At 37.8% G+C, this 17,844-nt stretch overlaps 2 protein-coding genes across 2 annotated transcripts in view; both read right to left on the reverse strand.

Annotated features, from left to right (window-relative positions):
* LOC115570317 (vascular cell adhesion protein 1-like) overlaps positions 1-6,284 on the reverse strand; it is a 47,216-nt gene extending 40,932 nt beyond the window's left edge. Inside the window, exons 1-5 of the mRNA XM_030398809.1 lie at positions 6,194-6,284; positions 5,772-5,847; positions 5,157-5,540; positions 4,577-4,882; positions 4,214-4,462 (exon numbers count right to left, since the gene is read on the reverse strand). Coding sequence (XP_030254669.1) covers positions 4,214-4,462; positions 4,577-4,882; positions 5,157-5,540; positions 5,772-5,844 — 1,012 coding nt within the window. The 5' untranslated portion in view covers positions 5,845-5,847; positions 6,194-6,284. The remainder of the gene's footprint in view (positions 1-4,213; positions 4,463-4,576; positions 4,883-5,156; positions 5,541-5,771; positions 5,848-6,193) is intronic.
* Positions 6,285-7,059: 775 nt separating this feature from the next.
* LOC115570479 (uncharacterized) lies at positions 7,060-17,410 on the reverse strand. The gene is made up of 15 exons (XM_030399085.1): positions 17,257-17,410; positions 17,004-17,079; positions 16,318-16,698; positions 15,337-15,642; positions 14,907-15,179; positions 14,739-14,829; positions 14,566-14,602; positions 13,513-13,576; positions 11,778-11,843; positions 11,078-11,461; positions 10,412-10,717; positions 10,049-10,297; positions 9,734-9,806; positions 8,742-8,781; positions 7,060-8,361 (listed from the first exon to the last, which is right to left on the reverse strand). The coding sequence occupies exons 2-15, from the start codon at positions 17,074-17,076 to the stop codon at positions 8,143-8,145; spliced, it is 2,562 nt and encodes an 853-aa protein (XP_030254945.1). The 5' UTR covers positions 17,077-17,079; positions 17,257-17,410; the 3' UTR covers positions 7,060-8,142.
* Positions 17,411-17,844: the final 434 nt, after the last annotated feature.

The following is a 17,844-nucleotide window of genomic DNA, read 5'->3' on the forward strand; positions in this document are numbered from 1 at the left end:
TAGTATGTGTTTGTGTAACTAGTGATTAAACTGGAAAATAAAGTGGTGCAGTTTTTCTCACTCAGGTTTCCAGTTATCTTCATTGGATATGTATTATTTGTTCCACTGCTGTTGAAAATCACATTGTCTAGTTTGTTAGCAAATGCGTGGTGGTTTTTAATCCACACTCCAAAGATTTCTCTGCTGCTGTCAAACCCTTGTTCTTTAGGACTAAAGTTACATGGGATTTGTAAACAAGATCCACTCAGTGCCTCCATCGTCTGTGGTGCAGTAATGAGGTGGCTGAAACCATCAGGACAAACAGCCAAAGCTCCTGTAAACCAGATCATTGACGAAAATCTTCATTAAGAGAAAGACTAAATATACCTCAGCAGTTATATTTTACATTGTTCAGTCTGTTAATGGTCATTTCATCAGTTTACAAGAAGCAGATAACAATCTCCACTTAATCCCACACAAGTCTGACCCCCGCTGGTGACCAAACCCAGAGACACAAACACTCCAATGATTCAAGTAATGTCTCCAAATAAAAGTGAGTGAACAAACAGCTCACCTGGGAGAAAGAAGAGGCTCAGCAACATGTTGGCTGTCACCAGATTCACACACAGGACTGACATGACACTCATCATCAGGTTCCTTGTTAAGCCTACGACTACGTCAACTTCCTCTTTTATGGCTTTATGCCCTTATTTTTATACTGAGTTTTATACTATTCACATGACTCAATACAAATTTATATAATGTCAAATCTTAACATGAGTGTAAAAAAATAATATTATAATGATATGTATTACTGTTATTGATATATAAAGAGGCTACCAAAATCTAAAAACAGGAATAATGCAGAAAAGGTTCAGACTGCTTTCGACTGAGAAAGTTGCCATCAGTAACACACCAACAAACCTCAACAACCTCAGATTCTATGGAATTAGATTTGTGCCAAAAGAAACAAACAAAACTTCTTAAATGTCAAACAAAAACAGGAATTTGAGAGAACATAAAACTCACTTCAAAAATAAAACTTAGAACTTGCAATCAAATAATTTGTCAAATATTGTAAAATATTGGTCTTTTACTCATCTAATAATGCATTATTTTGTTTACGGTTTCCTTCTGCTGGTCTCTCTCCGCTCAGACTTTTGCGCTGACTCTCAGCTTTGCGGTCTCGCTGCAGCTCTGACTCGTTTGCGTTTTCAGCAGAGCGTCCCCATTGGCTAATTAGATTTTGACTGACACAGCTCAGTACCTATGTGTAGGTAGCTAGTATGCTAAACAACCCCGGCTTTAAAACGGAGAGAAGAAGAAGATGACGATGACTAAGTATTTTTGAAATGAGTTTTATGTTCTCTCAAATTCCTGTTTTTGTTTGACATTTAAGAAGTTTTGTTTGTATCTTTTGGCACAAATCTAATTCCATAAGATTCACTCACACACATAACCAGCATCAATGTGTGTGAGAAAGCAGTCAGCGGAAAGAAAAGTGGTTGACACAACTTGTGTGTGATATTATCTATGGATCGGACGACGCAAGGTAGGATTATCTCTATAATGATCTCTAACTGATCTCTTTTTTGGTTGAATAATCCATGTGAGGGGCTGTTGATGGCCCTTTAGAGTACTAATGGCCTCCACAGAAGAAAAACTGATCTGGTAATTGCACTTAATGTTTTGAGAACTACTGCAGAGAAAGAGCTGTACTGCTAATTCAGAGTCAATAACAGACTCTTCGTGGCCAACAGTGCAGCCTGGTGGTCATATTGTATATAAGAAGTCATCAAAAAGGTGATTTTAAATGGGAGATACAGTAAAATGATGGGAGAACAATGTATTAAAGGTGAAAACCCTGCACATACAGGAGGCAAAAGAGGCACAACCTGACCATTTGTCACAGTTTTGGTTTCACTTATATTGTAAAAGTATTTTAAATGAAGAAATGATACATTTAGAGTCATTACAATGTGAAATGAGAGAGGACTTGTTTGACTTCATTGGTATAAATTGAGGATGCAGCTAGCCAAATCAGTGTGATCAGACAAAGAGACAACTCTTTTTTCAAACTGAGGGATTTATAGCTGTAACAAAGTATTGTTTCATTGCTGTATTGGTACTTGTACTCAAGTAAGGAGCTGAATACTTCTTCCACCACCAGTTACAGTGCTTTGAATGAATTTGTTTAAATCCAGGAGCGGCATCTTCAGTAGTTTAAGAACAACAGGGAAAGCAATAAACGAGACACTCATTTTGGAAAAACTTTGTTAGAAATAAAGCATTTTAAAATAAAAAGAAATACTCTCAAATTAACCACACTGCATTGTTAATGTGTGTATAGAAATAATTCTGGTGTCATTAAGAGTCTTGTTCCTGAGACTTTGGGCTTTTATTTGCACATATCAGACATGTATAAATCCCATAGTAACAGCTGTGTGAGGTCAGAACCCACATATGGACATGTCGATAAGTGACAAAAAGACATTGTGTCATTTTCCTGTCCATGCTTCATGATCTTTTTCTACATTAACAATAACTGAAAAATAAAGGTACATTTAGTATGAATCCCATTCAAATGTGATCTCTTTCCACGAACCCAACAACTCTCATTTTTTCTTCACTTGAGCGTAGAGATCCTCTGGGCCGTCAGAAACCTGTGTTGAGCTGGTTGTTGTACTCGACACTTTGACCTGTGCATACAGTATCTCCTGCTGCTGACCACTGTCCCGCGGCAAATCAGAGGAAGTTTTAGGTCTCTGCATGGAGAAGTCAATCTCTCCATAATGGATGTTTTCGTCCTCTGCTTCTCTCATCCTTGCTGGCTCTTCAGTCGTCAGCTCGTCACCTGTTTGACTCTGCAAAAACAGGAAGTGTTGTGAGTGTCTGGATTGTGGACTGTCGTCCGGATTTGGAGCCGCGATCCAGCTTTTAGTGGACGCAATAACAAAATACCTTATATTGTTTAGAAGAGAGCCCAAAATGAATTGCGTTCTCCTGTTTGGGTTATTAAAGTCTTCAACCACAGTTCATTTCACAGATCATTTGTAACATTTATCATTCAGTACAAATGCCTTCATACGTTATATCTTTCAGTACAAGAGATGCGAAACATTTAGAGTCAAGTGCTACAGAGAACAGTTTAGCATTTTCCCACCTGATTCTGTTGTTGAATTGAATCCGTCGACTTTGACCGCCTCACACACTTCAGGATGCTGTCAGTGTCAAATAAAACCATCAGTGAGAAATCTGGATTGGTACGTACACCAAATATAGAAATGTGCTCTTTTAAAGGATAACGCCACTGATTTTAGACATGCAAGTGTGTTTACAGGTGTTGTAGAGTTCTACTGCACATGTAAGTAAAAGTAGTATGAAGCCTTTGAAGGTTCGAGAGGAAGTTGGATGTAATCTGATAAATTACCTCCAGCTACGTTACTTGGTAGCTGAGCTGCATGTTGGGTAATGTGGGTGTCAGGTTTTCAAAAGGAAGAAGAATGTGTGGAACAGAGAAAGTGATCTCTGTTCTGCTGTTTCCATTTCGATCACCTGTTTTTTAAAGGTCCATTAGTCAAACAGTGTTATGTGAGTGCGATGCAGACCAGTGGACTGCGTCTCTAAACCTGGTGCCCACTGGGGGTGTCACTGCTAAGGACAATAATCATAAGCTGCTATGAACAATAATTGTGACTTTCAAAAAATGAATTATTGATATTGTGTTAATAAAGGACAAATGATTATATTCTGTAAATAATTCAGCGCTTCCTAAACTGTTACACTGGAAGAAAACGCTGCAGGAACAGTAAACAGTCTCTCTCCACATTCCCTATAACGAATGTTATTTATTTTCAACGTTAAAATTAATTTCACTGAGAGCTAAAAATGTTGAGTTACCCTTTAAGTCCCAGTATCTGAATCACTTTAGCTGCTTTAATATGTCATACTTACCAAACACATACAACCATGAGCACAATGATCCCGATGATTCCTCCAAGAATTGCCACCCATGGTGGAGGGGGGTCTGCTCATAGTGGCAAACCAAACATAAGTCATGAATAGACATGTAACAAATCCTGTTCTGCCTTTGTGAGATCATTCTTATCAATTCAGTTCAGGTCAGTATTTACCTTTAATATCAAAGTAAATTCTCATTACCAAGATTAAAATTCGTAATCCAGCATTAACTGCTCCTATTTCACTACTGGATGAACTACAGTTCCATGTTTACCTCCATTAGTCAGATGGATCTCTGACGACGTCTGGTTGCCGAGATCATTTGTGGCCACACAGTAATAATCTCCTCCATCTGTCACATTAAAGCTGTAAAAGTGTCCTTCAGCTACATTCATCAGTCCATCTTTGCTGTTCCTGAACCAGGTGAAGCTGCTGACGGGAGGCTTGGCTCTGCTGGAGCAGGTCAGGTTCACCCAGCTACCTGCTGATGCACTGATGGACACTGAGGTGTTTTTAGGAGCATCTGAGGAAAATGTGACAGAGATGTGAGATATGAGAGTAACATCAGAGCCTGAATAAGATCCTTTATTTGTATCATGTGCTGACAGGATCCAATAACAAACTCTGGTTGTCTTACATGAAACACTGAGAGTCTTTGTCTCCTCTGCTGTCTTGACATGTTTTCCTTCATTCACAGGATATTTGGCAGAACAGCTGATGTTGTATCCATCATGTTGGTCTGACAGAGTGATGGTCTCCTGGATTTTAGTTGTAAAGGTTCCATCTGTGTTTTCCTCTATTTTGTTGTGAGAGTCTTGTTGGAGATTCCAGGTGAGTTTAGGAGGGGAGTGTGGACAGGGAGTGAAAGCTGAGCAGGTTATAGTGACAGACTCCTTCTCCTTCAGATCACCTGAGATCTCAATTGTGGGGCGACGAGGAGAATCTGTGGGTCCAAATCAAACACATATTTTACACTGAACTATAAAGCAGAAATTATTAAAGTCATTTCGATGTTAAATGCCAGAGCTGATGCAGAGTCTCACACTTCTGTATGGAAACTACATAAAGTATAAATAAAGTTTGTTCTGCTTTTAGTGTTAAAAAATTTGGCAATTTTACAGACTTTGTTAATTCCGAATTGAAATTCCTGACAAAGTGAAACACTTATTCTGAACAATAACATTATAGACTGACTGAAAGAAACTAAACTTTCTTACCTTTAATGTTTATTTGAAGAGGATCACAAACAGCTGTTGCCTTGGATGAGTCGGTCTCAATCCTGAAGTAGTATCTGTTTGTGTAACTAGTGTTTAAACTGGAAAATAAAGTGGTGCAGTTTCTCTCACTCAGGTTTCCAGTTATCTTCATTGGATAGATGTTATTTGGCCTACTGCTGTTGAAAATCACGTCTTCTCGATTGTTATCAAATGCGTGGTGATTTTTAATCCACACGGCAAAGATTTCTCTGCTGCTGTCAAACAATTGCTCTGATTTAGTGCTAAAGTTACATGGGATTTGCAAACAAGATCCACTCAGTGCTTCCATTGTCTTTGGTGCAGTAATGAAGAGGTCTGAATCTTGAGTGCAAGCAGCCAAAGCACCTGTAAACCAGAATCACGATTAGAAAACTGTCCTCATGAAGAGAAAGACAAATTATTTAATCTCCAAATGACTATGTTAGTACTGTCACTGCAACACAAGAGCTGAGGCAGAAAACACAGTTATTAATATTTACATATATATTAGATGAATTTAGGAAAAATAACAAATAGAGTTAAACTGTAAATGATTCAATAATGTCTTTCATAAAAATGAGTGAACAAACAGCTCACCTGAAACAAAGAGGAAACTCAGAAACATGCTGGCTGTCACCATATTCACCCACAGGACTGACAGGACACTCATCACCTGGATTTACAAACACAAAAATGCACTTCTGTTTTAGGCATTTTTGGACTGCAAAAGAAAAAATCGCACACATTTACAGCACAAACCTGCGCCATACAACCAGGAAACCCTGTGTTATAGGCTGAGATCAATGAAAGTCTTCAGAACTACATTTTCAAATACAATACTTAAAGTCTGAATAACAACAGATTTGTGATTTCTGGTATTTTCTGTTCTATAAAATGTTCTGCAGATGCAAAGACTCTACATTTCTGTTCATCTTAACAAACTCAACCAAATATGTTTTTGAAGTGTATCTAAATAAATTAATTTTCTGAACGTAAAACAAGTGAAAATAAATTCTTACCAGACAGTGAGAGAGAGAGAGAGAAAGAGAGAGCAGCAATGAGATGCTTCGGTGGTGATGATGATATCAGAGTGGAAAAACTTCAGTTGACAAATTTGAGCTGAAGTGCAACACCTAATGACCAACTTCCCCTTTTGGCTGTTGCAATTTAAAACCAAGTCGACTTCCTGTGTTTGAAATCTACAAAGACAATTCTTGACATATTCTAATCATAATTCTGCTTCTTCTTTGCTCGTTGTTCAATCTCATGTTTAAAAGGACTGTGTTGTGGAAATTCGACACGCTTGATCATTCAGGAGAGATGAAGAAAACTCAAGAGACCCCATGACTTACGATGAAGTGGTTTTATATAACTCGATCAAGGAGGAACAACATAACAATACAACTGTGTTCACAGTGTAATACCAAGACGATTCCTCCAGAACCTCCCAATGTTCAGGTTCTTTATTTTCTGCTCAGGAGGCACCTTTCTCATACATGGTTATCTGTTTGACCTATGTGTGGTCACAGACTTAAGACTGTAGCATTTGTTTTCTATTCTTCACTAAGTCAGAGGTGAGAAGCTCCGCAGTAACTTTCCTGTATTTCGGTGTCAAAGGCCACCCTGAGTTTACAAAACAACTGCCTTGGTCTGCAGCTGCTTCGATCTGCTAAGTTTGCACCGAACATAAGTGATATACACTCACAGATCAAGAGGTCACTGTGCCCCTCATCCATACATTATCATGCATTAACAAATATTAATTATCACTTCCTAAATTCCAGTTGGTTTATGTTGTTGTAGATCAGCTAGGTTTCACATCAATGATTTCTCAGTTGCTGATTATATCCTGTGACACAGGAAGAAGAGAGAGGCGACAGACCGGTAAATTCAACCAAATTAGATCTTTTATTTGTTATCATCTTATTTACATAAAAAAAAAAAAAGTAAAACGGTTATTTTGCAGCTATTAGTTTTCTGAGCTGGATATATATATAAAAAAAGATTTGTGAGAGGTCAAAGAACTATCTCACATGCTCTTTAGAAATATCTTGTGATGATTTCAGTATTGTTCACAGACAATACATAAAAGCTTGTGTGCCAAGCAATTTTTTCAAGTACAAACAACAAACAATGAGTGTCCGTCATCTTCAATCAAAACACAAATCCACATACGATTACTAAAATATGATGCATACTTTCAGCCATTCAGCTACAGTATGTGCGGTGAATCAGAATCAGCTTTATCAGCAAATTGTGTGTGTACATATACATGGAATTTGACTTCAATTTTGAGTTGCACTCAGTGTGCTTGCACACAGTTCCAAGAACAAACTGCAGGAAGAAAATACATTTTGAGATATATAAACACCATGCGCACTGATAAAAACACACACAAAATGTCACATTTTAGATGAAATGCAATGAACTAGAGGTAAAGAAACAACATTTGCTTGCGAAAATGTGACAATATATGTTTAACGGTTGCATGTTATGCTCATTTCCAGGTTTTAATACTTTTATTTAAGGTGTCTAATACTAACTGTTAAACACTTTAATGTTCGAAAAACAAGATTGTTCTCATACTGTCTATCACTGCAGCACCTCTATTCATCCTCTGTCTGAACGCTGTACTTTCATGCCTGTCTCTTTAAGGCCCTCCTCTCCGAAGGTTGCTCTGATTGGTCAGCTGTCACAGGTCTGAGCAGGCATCGCCCACTGTGTTTCCACATCAGATCTGACAGTATTAATTCGACCATGGCTGTGTTGGAGGCGTGAACAGAATTCTGGACGGCTCGTTGAGAGTCGCAGTATTTGAATACAGACTGCGTGTATTACTCTATTGTTGAGCATTTTGATACTTTCACAGTATTTATATGGCACCTAGAGCTGTTATATAATAAAAATCAAAACGACATGGAAATCTTACTTTCACTAATATGATGCCTTTAAAAAAAATGTCCATAGATTAATTTTTCCTCACTTGAGCATAGACAGACTCTTGGCAGTCAGCAGTCTGTGTTGAGCTGTTTGGTGTCTTGGACACTTTAACTTGAGCATACAGTACATCCAAGTTTAAGGATGGTTCTGGTCTCTGCTTGGTAAAGTCAATCTCTGCATAATGAACATCTTCTTTTTCTGTTGATTTGGCTGGTTGGTGAACAGCTGGCTCTTCTGCTGTTAGGCTCTGTAAAAAAAGAGGAAACAAGAAATGTGGTGATGAGCTGAAGTTGAGCCCTTAACTACTTCCTTTAATTCACCTAATTTTGTCACTCACTCATCCCCCAGTACAATGACAAAATGATAATAATCACAATAATCAACAACACAACCTTTTAGTAGACAGGAAATCCTGTTTGTATGCCAAAACTATAAATGGGCTCATGTATTTTCAGATACCACAGTGTGTTGTTGATGGGGGATGTTAACAGGATGTTTCCCCACATTTCCTGTGTGACCACATATTTGGTCACCAATGAGGAACCTGTGTAGCCCAGTGTAGAGCCCATGAGTGCAATCAGTATCAATATATACATAATCAAAATACACAATTCTGTACTTTCCCACCTGTGCCTGTTGTGATGTTGGTCGTTTTGACTTTAACCACCTAGAGAATATAAGAGGGCAACTCTATTAATAATAATATCAATGATAATAATAATAATTACGATAACAACTAGACAATAACAATAAAAAGCTGTTACTAAGTGCTTAACATACAACTTGAAAAACATAAATTAAATACATCAATTAAAAAACACATTAATTTACACAATACGATATAAAATAACAGATCAAAGCAGGTCAGTTCACAGTTAAGAGGATTTGAAAATTAAGTCTGTCAACCAGTCTTTGAGAAGGCTAATTCTTCCTGCCTTTATAACACACATTTGATGCTTTAAAAGTGAATAAATACTTTAAAATCTAAAATTCTACTTGATGTGAGAAATGCATAAAGGTCCACTTGTGTTTTAAGGATGATTAATTTAAAGATGCTTTACATCACTGAAAGAAAAAAGGATTGTGCTTCTGTGAGGTTAAGCTTTCTTGGTGTTAATTCACTATAAATGGAAATTCCACATTCATGCTGTAGGATTTTTAGATTAGGAGCTAAGGTTCCTTACACTGCCACCGGTGGCACATATGTTAGTACGAACACCAATTAAGCAAGAAAAATAATGTGATGTTGAAAAAGAGAAATGGTGCCATCTGGGTAAAAATGAATATCTGTGTTGTGTATGTGTATACTATGGCCATGTGGCAACATTTTAACACAACAGTAATGAACCCAGTATAGAACCCTGAGGAACACCACAAATATACCTCTGACTCAATGAATGAATTCAAAACAGACCCAGAAATATCACCCATTCTCTAAGACATTCAATCAACATAGAACCATCAATGGTATCAGTTGCATACCTGAGCTCTAAGAGAACAAATGTGAACAAATAACCAGTGTTAATAACGAGCTAATCACACATTGAAAATTAAGAAAATATGTACAGAAACAGTTCTGTGTGGATACATCTGAATATGAATAGATTTGAGTTACTTACCAAATGGCAAAAACTGCACAGATGACTACAATGATCCCAATGACCCCTCCAACAACTGCCCCCTGTTTTGCTCCTACAGAAACAAAAACTCAAAAAAAGTCAAGTCAGAAAGCACCATGCCTCTTACCTAGCTTTCCTCCAAGGCTTAGATTAACACTCCGTATTTTGCTTTTTATATGTTATAATATAATGTGTTAGCTGTGTCTGTAAGATTTGGACACAACTGATACTGTTGATATTTACACTGGTTCATAAAGTAATCCAACATCAACTGCTCGTACTTCAACAATGGATGAACTACAGTTCCATGTTTACCTTTATTAGTCTGATGGATCTCTGATGACGTCTGACTCCCGAGATCATTTGTGGCCACACAGTAATAATCTCCTCCATTCGTCACATTAAAGCTGTAAAAGTGTCCTTCAGCTACTTTCATCAGTCCATCTGTACTGTTCCTGAACCAGGTGAAGCTGCTGACGGGAGGCTTGGCTCTGCTGGAGCAGGTCAGGTTCACCCAGCTACCTGCTGATGCACTGATGGACACTGAGGTGTCTTTAGGAGCATCTGAGGAAAATGTGACAGAGATGTGAGATATGAGAGTAACATCAGAGCCTGAATAAGATCCTTTATTTGTATCATGTGCTGACAGGATCCAATTACAAACTCTGGTTGTCTTACATGAAACACTGAGAGTCTTTGTCTCCTCTGCTGTCTTGACATGTTTTCCTTCATTCACAGGATATGTGGCAGAACAGCTGATGTTGTATCCATCATGTTGGTCTGACAGAGTGATGGTCTCCTGGATTTTAGTTGTAAAGGTTCCATCTGTGTTTTCCTCTATTTTGTTGTGAGAGTTTTGTTGGAGATTCCAGGTGAGTTTAGGAGGGGAGTGTGGACAGGGAGTGAAAGCTGAGCAGGTTATAGTGACAGACTCCTTCTCCTTCAGATCGCCTGAGATCTCAATTGTGGGGCGATGAGGAGAATCTGTGGGTTCACATCACACACACACTTTACACTGAAGAATTCAATACAGTACAATTTGCACTATAGATTAAAATTTGAGCCTTTCATATTAAATTAAGTCAGCTTCATCATGAGATAGTAAAATTAATTTGGCCATCTCTACATTCTTGCAGAATTTAACCTTTAACAATGATAAATGTGAATGACTGACAGTCACCACATGAGACTTCCCCTTTTTTCTAAGCCTCCACATATGAGTGCTATTAATAGCGATGAAAAAACATCTAGTGTCACAGTCAAGATACGGATCATGGTGCTTGCTGTTTAAGCCTTGAGCTGCACGACATTATGAACTGACTGATAAAAACAAAACTCTCTTACCTTCAACTGTTATTTGAAGAGGAACACACGAAGCTGTTGCCTTGAATGAGTCAGTCTCAATTCTGAAGTAGTATGTGTTTGTGTAACTAGTGATTAAACTTGAAAATAGTGTGCTGCAGTTTTTCTCTCTCAGGTTTCCAGTAATACTCATTGGGGTTGTGTTAGCTGACTGACTACTGTTGAAAATCACATTGCTACGATTCTGTTCAAATCTTGGGTCACTCTTAATCCACACTCCAAAGATTTTTCTACTGCTGTCAAAGTCTTGTTCTTGTTCAGCTTTAAAGCTACATGGGATTTGCAAACAAGATCCACTCAGTACTTCCATCTTCTTTGGTGCAGTAATACGGAGTTTTGAACTCCTAGTACAAGCAGCCAAAGCACCTGTGAACCAGAATCCTGACAGTTTAAAACAGTCTATATGAAGAAAAAGACAAAATACTCTCATCCCCATATCACTAAGTCAGTACTGTCACAGCAACACAAGAACTCTGGCAGAAAGCACAGTTAATAATATTTACATGAATTTCAGAAAAATAACAAAAATGGAGTTCAAACTGTAAGTGACATTCCAAAATGTGCAAAGAAAATATCCTCAAAGATAACTGTCATGATACAGAAAGCAGCAGTATGTTACTGTTACTATGATACTGTTAAATTCGTTTCTATTTCGAGACTGTAAATGATGAAAACAGCTCACCTGAAACGAAGAGGACACACAGTAACATGTTGGCCGTCACCATATTCACACACAGAAACGTGCTCCCTGGATTTGCAAACACCATAACACATGTCACTTATACATTTTTACAAAGCATTTATGATGTTTTAAAGCAACTTCCCTATTTCAGATATACACAGGAAACCTAGCATGTGCAACCAGAGTTCAGAGATTTCTATAAATTGGAATTGCTGTGCTTTCAAAATCAGGTAAAATTCCCCCAAATTCAATATAACACTGATTTCTCTTTTTTTTTTTTTACATTTAAAGTAAAACTAAAACACGAACTGATAAATAATGTGTCTGTCAGCGTTACTGAACTAAAGGTCCAGTTTGAGATGCTCAGAAATAAAAGCAAAAATGTTTCCTTACCGAACATGGCCACAGATCGAAAATAACACCCAAAAATCGAGGATTGAGGTTATTTTAGAGTGAAATGAGGCGACAAACCACCTTGCTTCGCTGTTGTGAAGAAATAGAGTGCACTTTGTTTCTTGGGAAAGTTTCAAGTTTTCTAGTTTCTGGTCACTTGACCCATATGACTAAACACTGCAGAAACACAAGGCAGTTTTGTCTGTACTGCTCAAATGCTGTGAGCAGGAAGTCAGATGTTGCGACATCTTAAAATCTCTAGGTTTTGATAACTAGTCCCTCTTCAGTGATCCAGAGTTTTAACATGACTCACTCGAGCCTTTATACATATATTAAGTAAAGGACAATCACAATGACATATTAAATGCATATTTAGCAAATGCAAGTAGGGACCTGTATGTAAGTCACACATACAACAGTTGATACAAAGTTTTTAAAAAAAAGAAAAAATGCTTTCCTTCTAAACACTTTCAGTTGCATGAAAAGCTTCATTTTTATTTCATTAAGCACACTTCACATACATCCAATGCAAAATAATGACATGGAATAAACATCTTTTCAATACTTAAGTATTTTCCAAACCAGGGTGCTATTTTCTCAGATTTTTGTGTAAGTGACTGGTGATAACAACAACTTCTGAAACTCGTCCAGTATGGAGCGAGGCTGCTGTAATGTAATCCCTCTGAGCAAATGCGCCTTGGATTTTTTGAAATGACAATTGAGGGATGACAGGCAACAGGATAGGGGGGTGACAAGAAGGAAGGGGCCACAGGTCAGACTCAACCCCCGGGCTGCTGCAGCGAGGACAAAACCTCTCTACATGGGACGCCCGCTCTACCAACTGAGCTAATGGGTGCTACCGATTTCTACATAATGTTGCTTTAATATTTCACATCTCCAATAAAATCTGTGGTATCAAAATACATTTTCAAATCCCCCCTATGAACCCTTGAGGAACATGTATTGAAAATTGCAACCATGTTGTTTTCCTCTGAAATTGTGAAAAAAAAAGATTAAATGTCCAGGCAGCAGCGACTTACCAAAAACAGGAAAATATGGTCCAGGTTGAAAAATAACCAATATTAGACTTTGAGAACAAAATAAAACGTCGATGCCATAAATGATTTCAACATAAGAAACATTCTTTAAGATAATTTCTTTATTTCAACAAAGAAACACATGGTAGAAAAAACACATTATAAAATTATTATACACCCAAGTCTGTAGTCATGTTTAAATGAAGTACTATTTAGTAATAATGACCTGGAGAACATCAACACTTTATCACAGGCTGCACACAAACAAGTACAGCCAAAGAGGGAGACATAATCACATCTTCATCTTCTCCGTCTGTTTCCTGATGATGGCTGACACACTGTGTTTACATAGTCTGCTTCTACGGCCTCCTGTGGAGACGAAACAAGAGAAAGTGATAGGACAGAGCTGAAATAGTCTTAGTCACTGTAAGGCTCCAAGTGGCTTTTATAAAACAGCTACAACATGTCATTTGTTGCAGGTGTGGAAGTGTCAAGGTGTCTTAAAACCCACATTAGAACAGCAGGTGGGGCAATCAACCACAGCCTCTCTCTCACACACACACAGAAAAATAATTTCTAAACAGCAAAAACACTTTAATGTGTTTTCAGATTGTTACGCTGCCATTAAGTGACCAATTTATTTAGGAAATATAAAAGCTGCTGTATGTAAGAATTGTCCTGCAAGTAACTGCTAACTGTAGCTGTCCTTAGCTAGTTAGCTCAGTTAATAGTGCAGGTGGTGTTTATATAACTAGAACAGGACCTTTGGACGGGGACTAGCTCTAGCTAGCTAGTTAACATGCTAACTTAAGAAGATATCTCTGCAACGCAATACAAAGAAATGATAATATCAAAACTGCAACTCATTCACATTCTGTTGATAATTTTTTGAATGTTTATAACTAGAATTGTTACATGTAGCCCCTTTAATTGAGGTTTAAAGCTATTTTGACTTAATTGTTTTTCTTTGTTTTTCTTCGGGATTTATTTAATCCATGCTTTTATGGATGAAAAAAATGTAACTGTTCACAACTTTATATGTTTAAGGTTTTAGAAAAATATTACCTATTGACACATCCAGCAGATACCGACCAGTCTGGCGACCTGCTAGTTACTAACCTCCCCAGTATGCAATGTCAAGTGCCATGATTTGTTTTCTTTTTATGTTCCTTCCATTAACTCAAATGACCTAGTTTCAAAAATCTTTAATACATCTTGTCAAATGAATAAATTCAGTTCTGATTCATTTAGAAAAAGTAAGATTATATACCCTCACTCTTATGTGCTTCACTGCATTGTTTGCACCGTTGCATTGTTAACACGATTTATAATAATTTACGTCTCCTCATCCAGTTTACCTTCGGTGGTTTGGTGGAGCGTCTTAATCGAAACCAGCTGAAAGACAAAAGATGATGGACTACAGTTTTTTTGTAATGTACAAAAATAATATACTGATATGTCTCATACGGGATGAAAAATTAGACCAATTTGTTTGTAGCTGCAAGTGATCATAGGGAAAAGTTAGTCTCACCACTCAAAGATGACTGACACACTGATGAGCGTTACGATTCCCAGGAGCTTTACCACAACTTGGACCCAAACCAGTCCAGACTGTTGACTACCTGTAACACAACAGCACGAACACCTGCTTAACATGTTACCTCCCTAAAACATCACTAACCATAATTACAGCAGTTACCTTTAAAGGTCAGCTGTAGTCCTGTTGATAGTTGAATGTCCAGATCATTTCTGCATCCACAGTAGAACAATCTGCCTCGATCACCGTTGGTCACTTTAAAATCATAAACCTGTGTGTCAACTCTGATCAGTTCCAGTCTGCTATCACTGAGCATGAACCAGACAAAGTGGACAATGGCGGGGTTTCCTCTGCAGGAGCAGGTCAGGTTAACCACACTGCCGACTGACACTGGATCAGTGGGACTGATGACCACAGAAGTGTCCCTGGGAGAGTCTGGAAGAAATGTTATTTAATTTATTCAGTCAATATGATAGAAAAAGCTTACATTGAAGTTTTGTAACAGGATTGAATGGAAAACGACATGTAATAAAAAATACCTAAAGTTGCTGTTTATCATCTCAACAAAACAAAATAAAAATTGAAGTCGTACATTCGACACTGAGAGTCTTTGTCTCCTCTGCTGTCTTGACATGTTTTCCTTCATTCACAGGATATGTGGCAGAACAGCTGATGTTGTATCCATCATGTTGGTTTGACAGAGTGATGGTCTCCTGGATTTTAGTTGTAAAGGTTCCATCTGTGTTTTCCTCTATTTTGTTGTGAGAGTCTTGTTGGAGATTCCAGGTGAGTTTAGGAGGGGAGTGTGGACAGGGAGTGAAAGCTGAGCAGGTTATAGTGACAGACTCCTTCTCCTTCAGATCACCTGAGATCTCAATTGTGGGGCGACGAGGAGAATCTGTGGGTTCAAATCACACACAGTTTTTGTTCAGAAAATTCTTGTAATTCTTGTAATTTGTACAGTAAGTAAACAGATATACTGTAGATCAGGGTGGGGTTTTATGCTTAAATTGCTTCAATTCCCTCAAATACAGTTTACTGTATTAATAACAGTTGTGTGTTTCATTAAAGTCCCCCAAGACATGTGCTCAATATCTTAAATACTATTCATTTATAGTTAAAAGGTAAAATCTCAGCTAATCTGCTTCACCAGGCCCATGTGGGTGTGGTTTGATTAGATTTGACACCAACTCTCATCACATTTCTATGCAGCTTTTACTTAATGAGCCAAGACACGGAACTCTGTGTTAAATCAAACTCTCAGAACTTTGGCAGAAACATGTGATCCTGCTGGACTGTGAGAGTTTGTTGAGCATCTAATAATGTTAACTGTCAGTCTTACAACAGAAGCAATTTACGTGGTGTACACACCACCCCTGTTAACCTGAGCTCCCAGTCTGGACTGCTAGCTGCACGGCTAACTGAGCTAATTAGCTGAAGACTGCTACAGTTAGCAGTTAGCAGTTATTCTGGTGACATGCTCACCCCAATTTTGAGTATGAATTTGACAGGATGCCAATTCTTACGTATTGTACCTATAAAGACTGACTGAGAAGTGAAAAATCTCTCTTACCTTTAACTGATACTTGAAGAGGATCACAATATGCTGACGCTCTGAATGGCCAATTTTCAATTCTTAAGAAATATGTGTCAGTGTAATTTGGAATTAAACTGGAAAACAAAGTGGTACAGTTTTTCTGAGACAGGTTTCCAATAACACTCATTGGATAGGTGTTAATTGTGCCACTGCTGTTGAGAATGACATTGTTTAGTTTGACAAAACTGGCGTCACGCTTAATCCACACTCCAAAGACGTCTCTTTCACTGTCAAACTCCTGTTCTGGTTTAGGTCTAAACATACATGGGATTAGCAAACAGGATCCACTCAGTGCTTCCATTGTCTTCGGTGCCGTGATGAAGAGGCCTGAACCCTCTGGACAGGCAGCCAAAGCACCTGGAAACAAAATAAGTGATGGACAAAATGTGTTAAACAATCTTCAAGTCAAGAAAGAAATATTTAAATGCACTTAAGTACTAATATTTATCTTTTTGTTATTATTATTATGTAGTTTTGATTGGTTTACAACAAGCAGATCAGTATTGTTCAGTATTGTTCAGTGATTAGTATTGTAACTTGACACAAGTAAGGAAAGATGATCAGATCTACCTACCTAAATTTAGAAGGAAAAAATCTAAGTTTAAACTGTAAACTATTCAAGTAACGCCTGAAATTAACCGTGACAGAACCAAAGAACTTACCGGAAACAAAGAAGAAACTCAGTAACATGTTGGCTGTCACCATATTCACACACAGGACTGCCATGACACTCATCACCTGGGTTTACAAACACAACAGTGCACTTATATTCCGGTAATCTTGGTGATTCGTGTGGATTTTACCAAGCATTTATGTTCCCATAAAGTAACTTCCCCAATTAAAATTGGCCCGTTTTGTCCTGTATGACCAGTCATTGAGTTTTAAGCAGTAATAAACATTTGCAGAGCTAAATACCTGAAAAAACCTGGAAAATTAAATCCTGCAGAACGTCTTTCCAAAGCAGATCACAGAATTCTGTGGCTCAAAATGGTAAGAAGTACAATCCGTAGAAGCAGTCAAATTATTTGTCTTGCTAAACTATCCTGATGCAAAAAGGGGGAAGATGGATGACTTATAACTGTAAAGAGAAGTGATGAAATTGTAGAACTTCAGCTGTGTTCAGGAAATGTATGCAACAGACCAACATAGCAACTATCCGATTTAGCCACTGTAATCGAAAGCAAGTTTTGTGACCACATACAGTTCCTTTAGCATATATGATGTAACCTGAAGGATGCAGTTCTGCAGAAAGCCTGGTAGTTGTAGTCTTTTAGTCATTGTATCACGACTTACAAGCCTGTGTACACATATATGGTGACAAGTGAAAGAGACCCACCATTCTTCCTCATTATCTCATACTTTTAATTTTAAACATACATTTTTCTTTTGACAGAGTTTACAGTTTACATGCTGCAGGAAAACAACTATTGAGGATAGAGAAAATAAATGAGACGATCAAACCTTCTCAGCAAACAGCACTGGCAGCATGAGTAAAAAAGTGCT

This window comes from Sparus aurata, chromosome 19 (assembly GCF_900880675.1).
Source record: "Sparus aurata chromosome 19, fSpaAur1.1, whole genome shotgun sequence".
Taxonomy (NCBI): domain Eukaryota; kingdom Metazoa; phylum Chordata; class Actinopteri; order Spariformes; family Sparidae; genus Sparus; species Sparus aurata.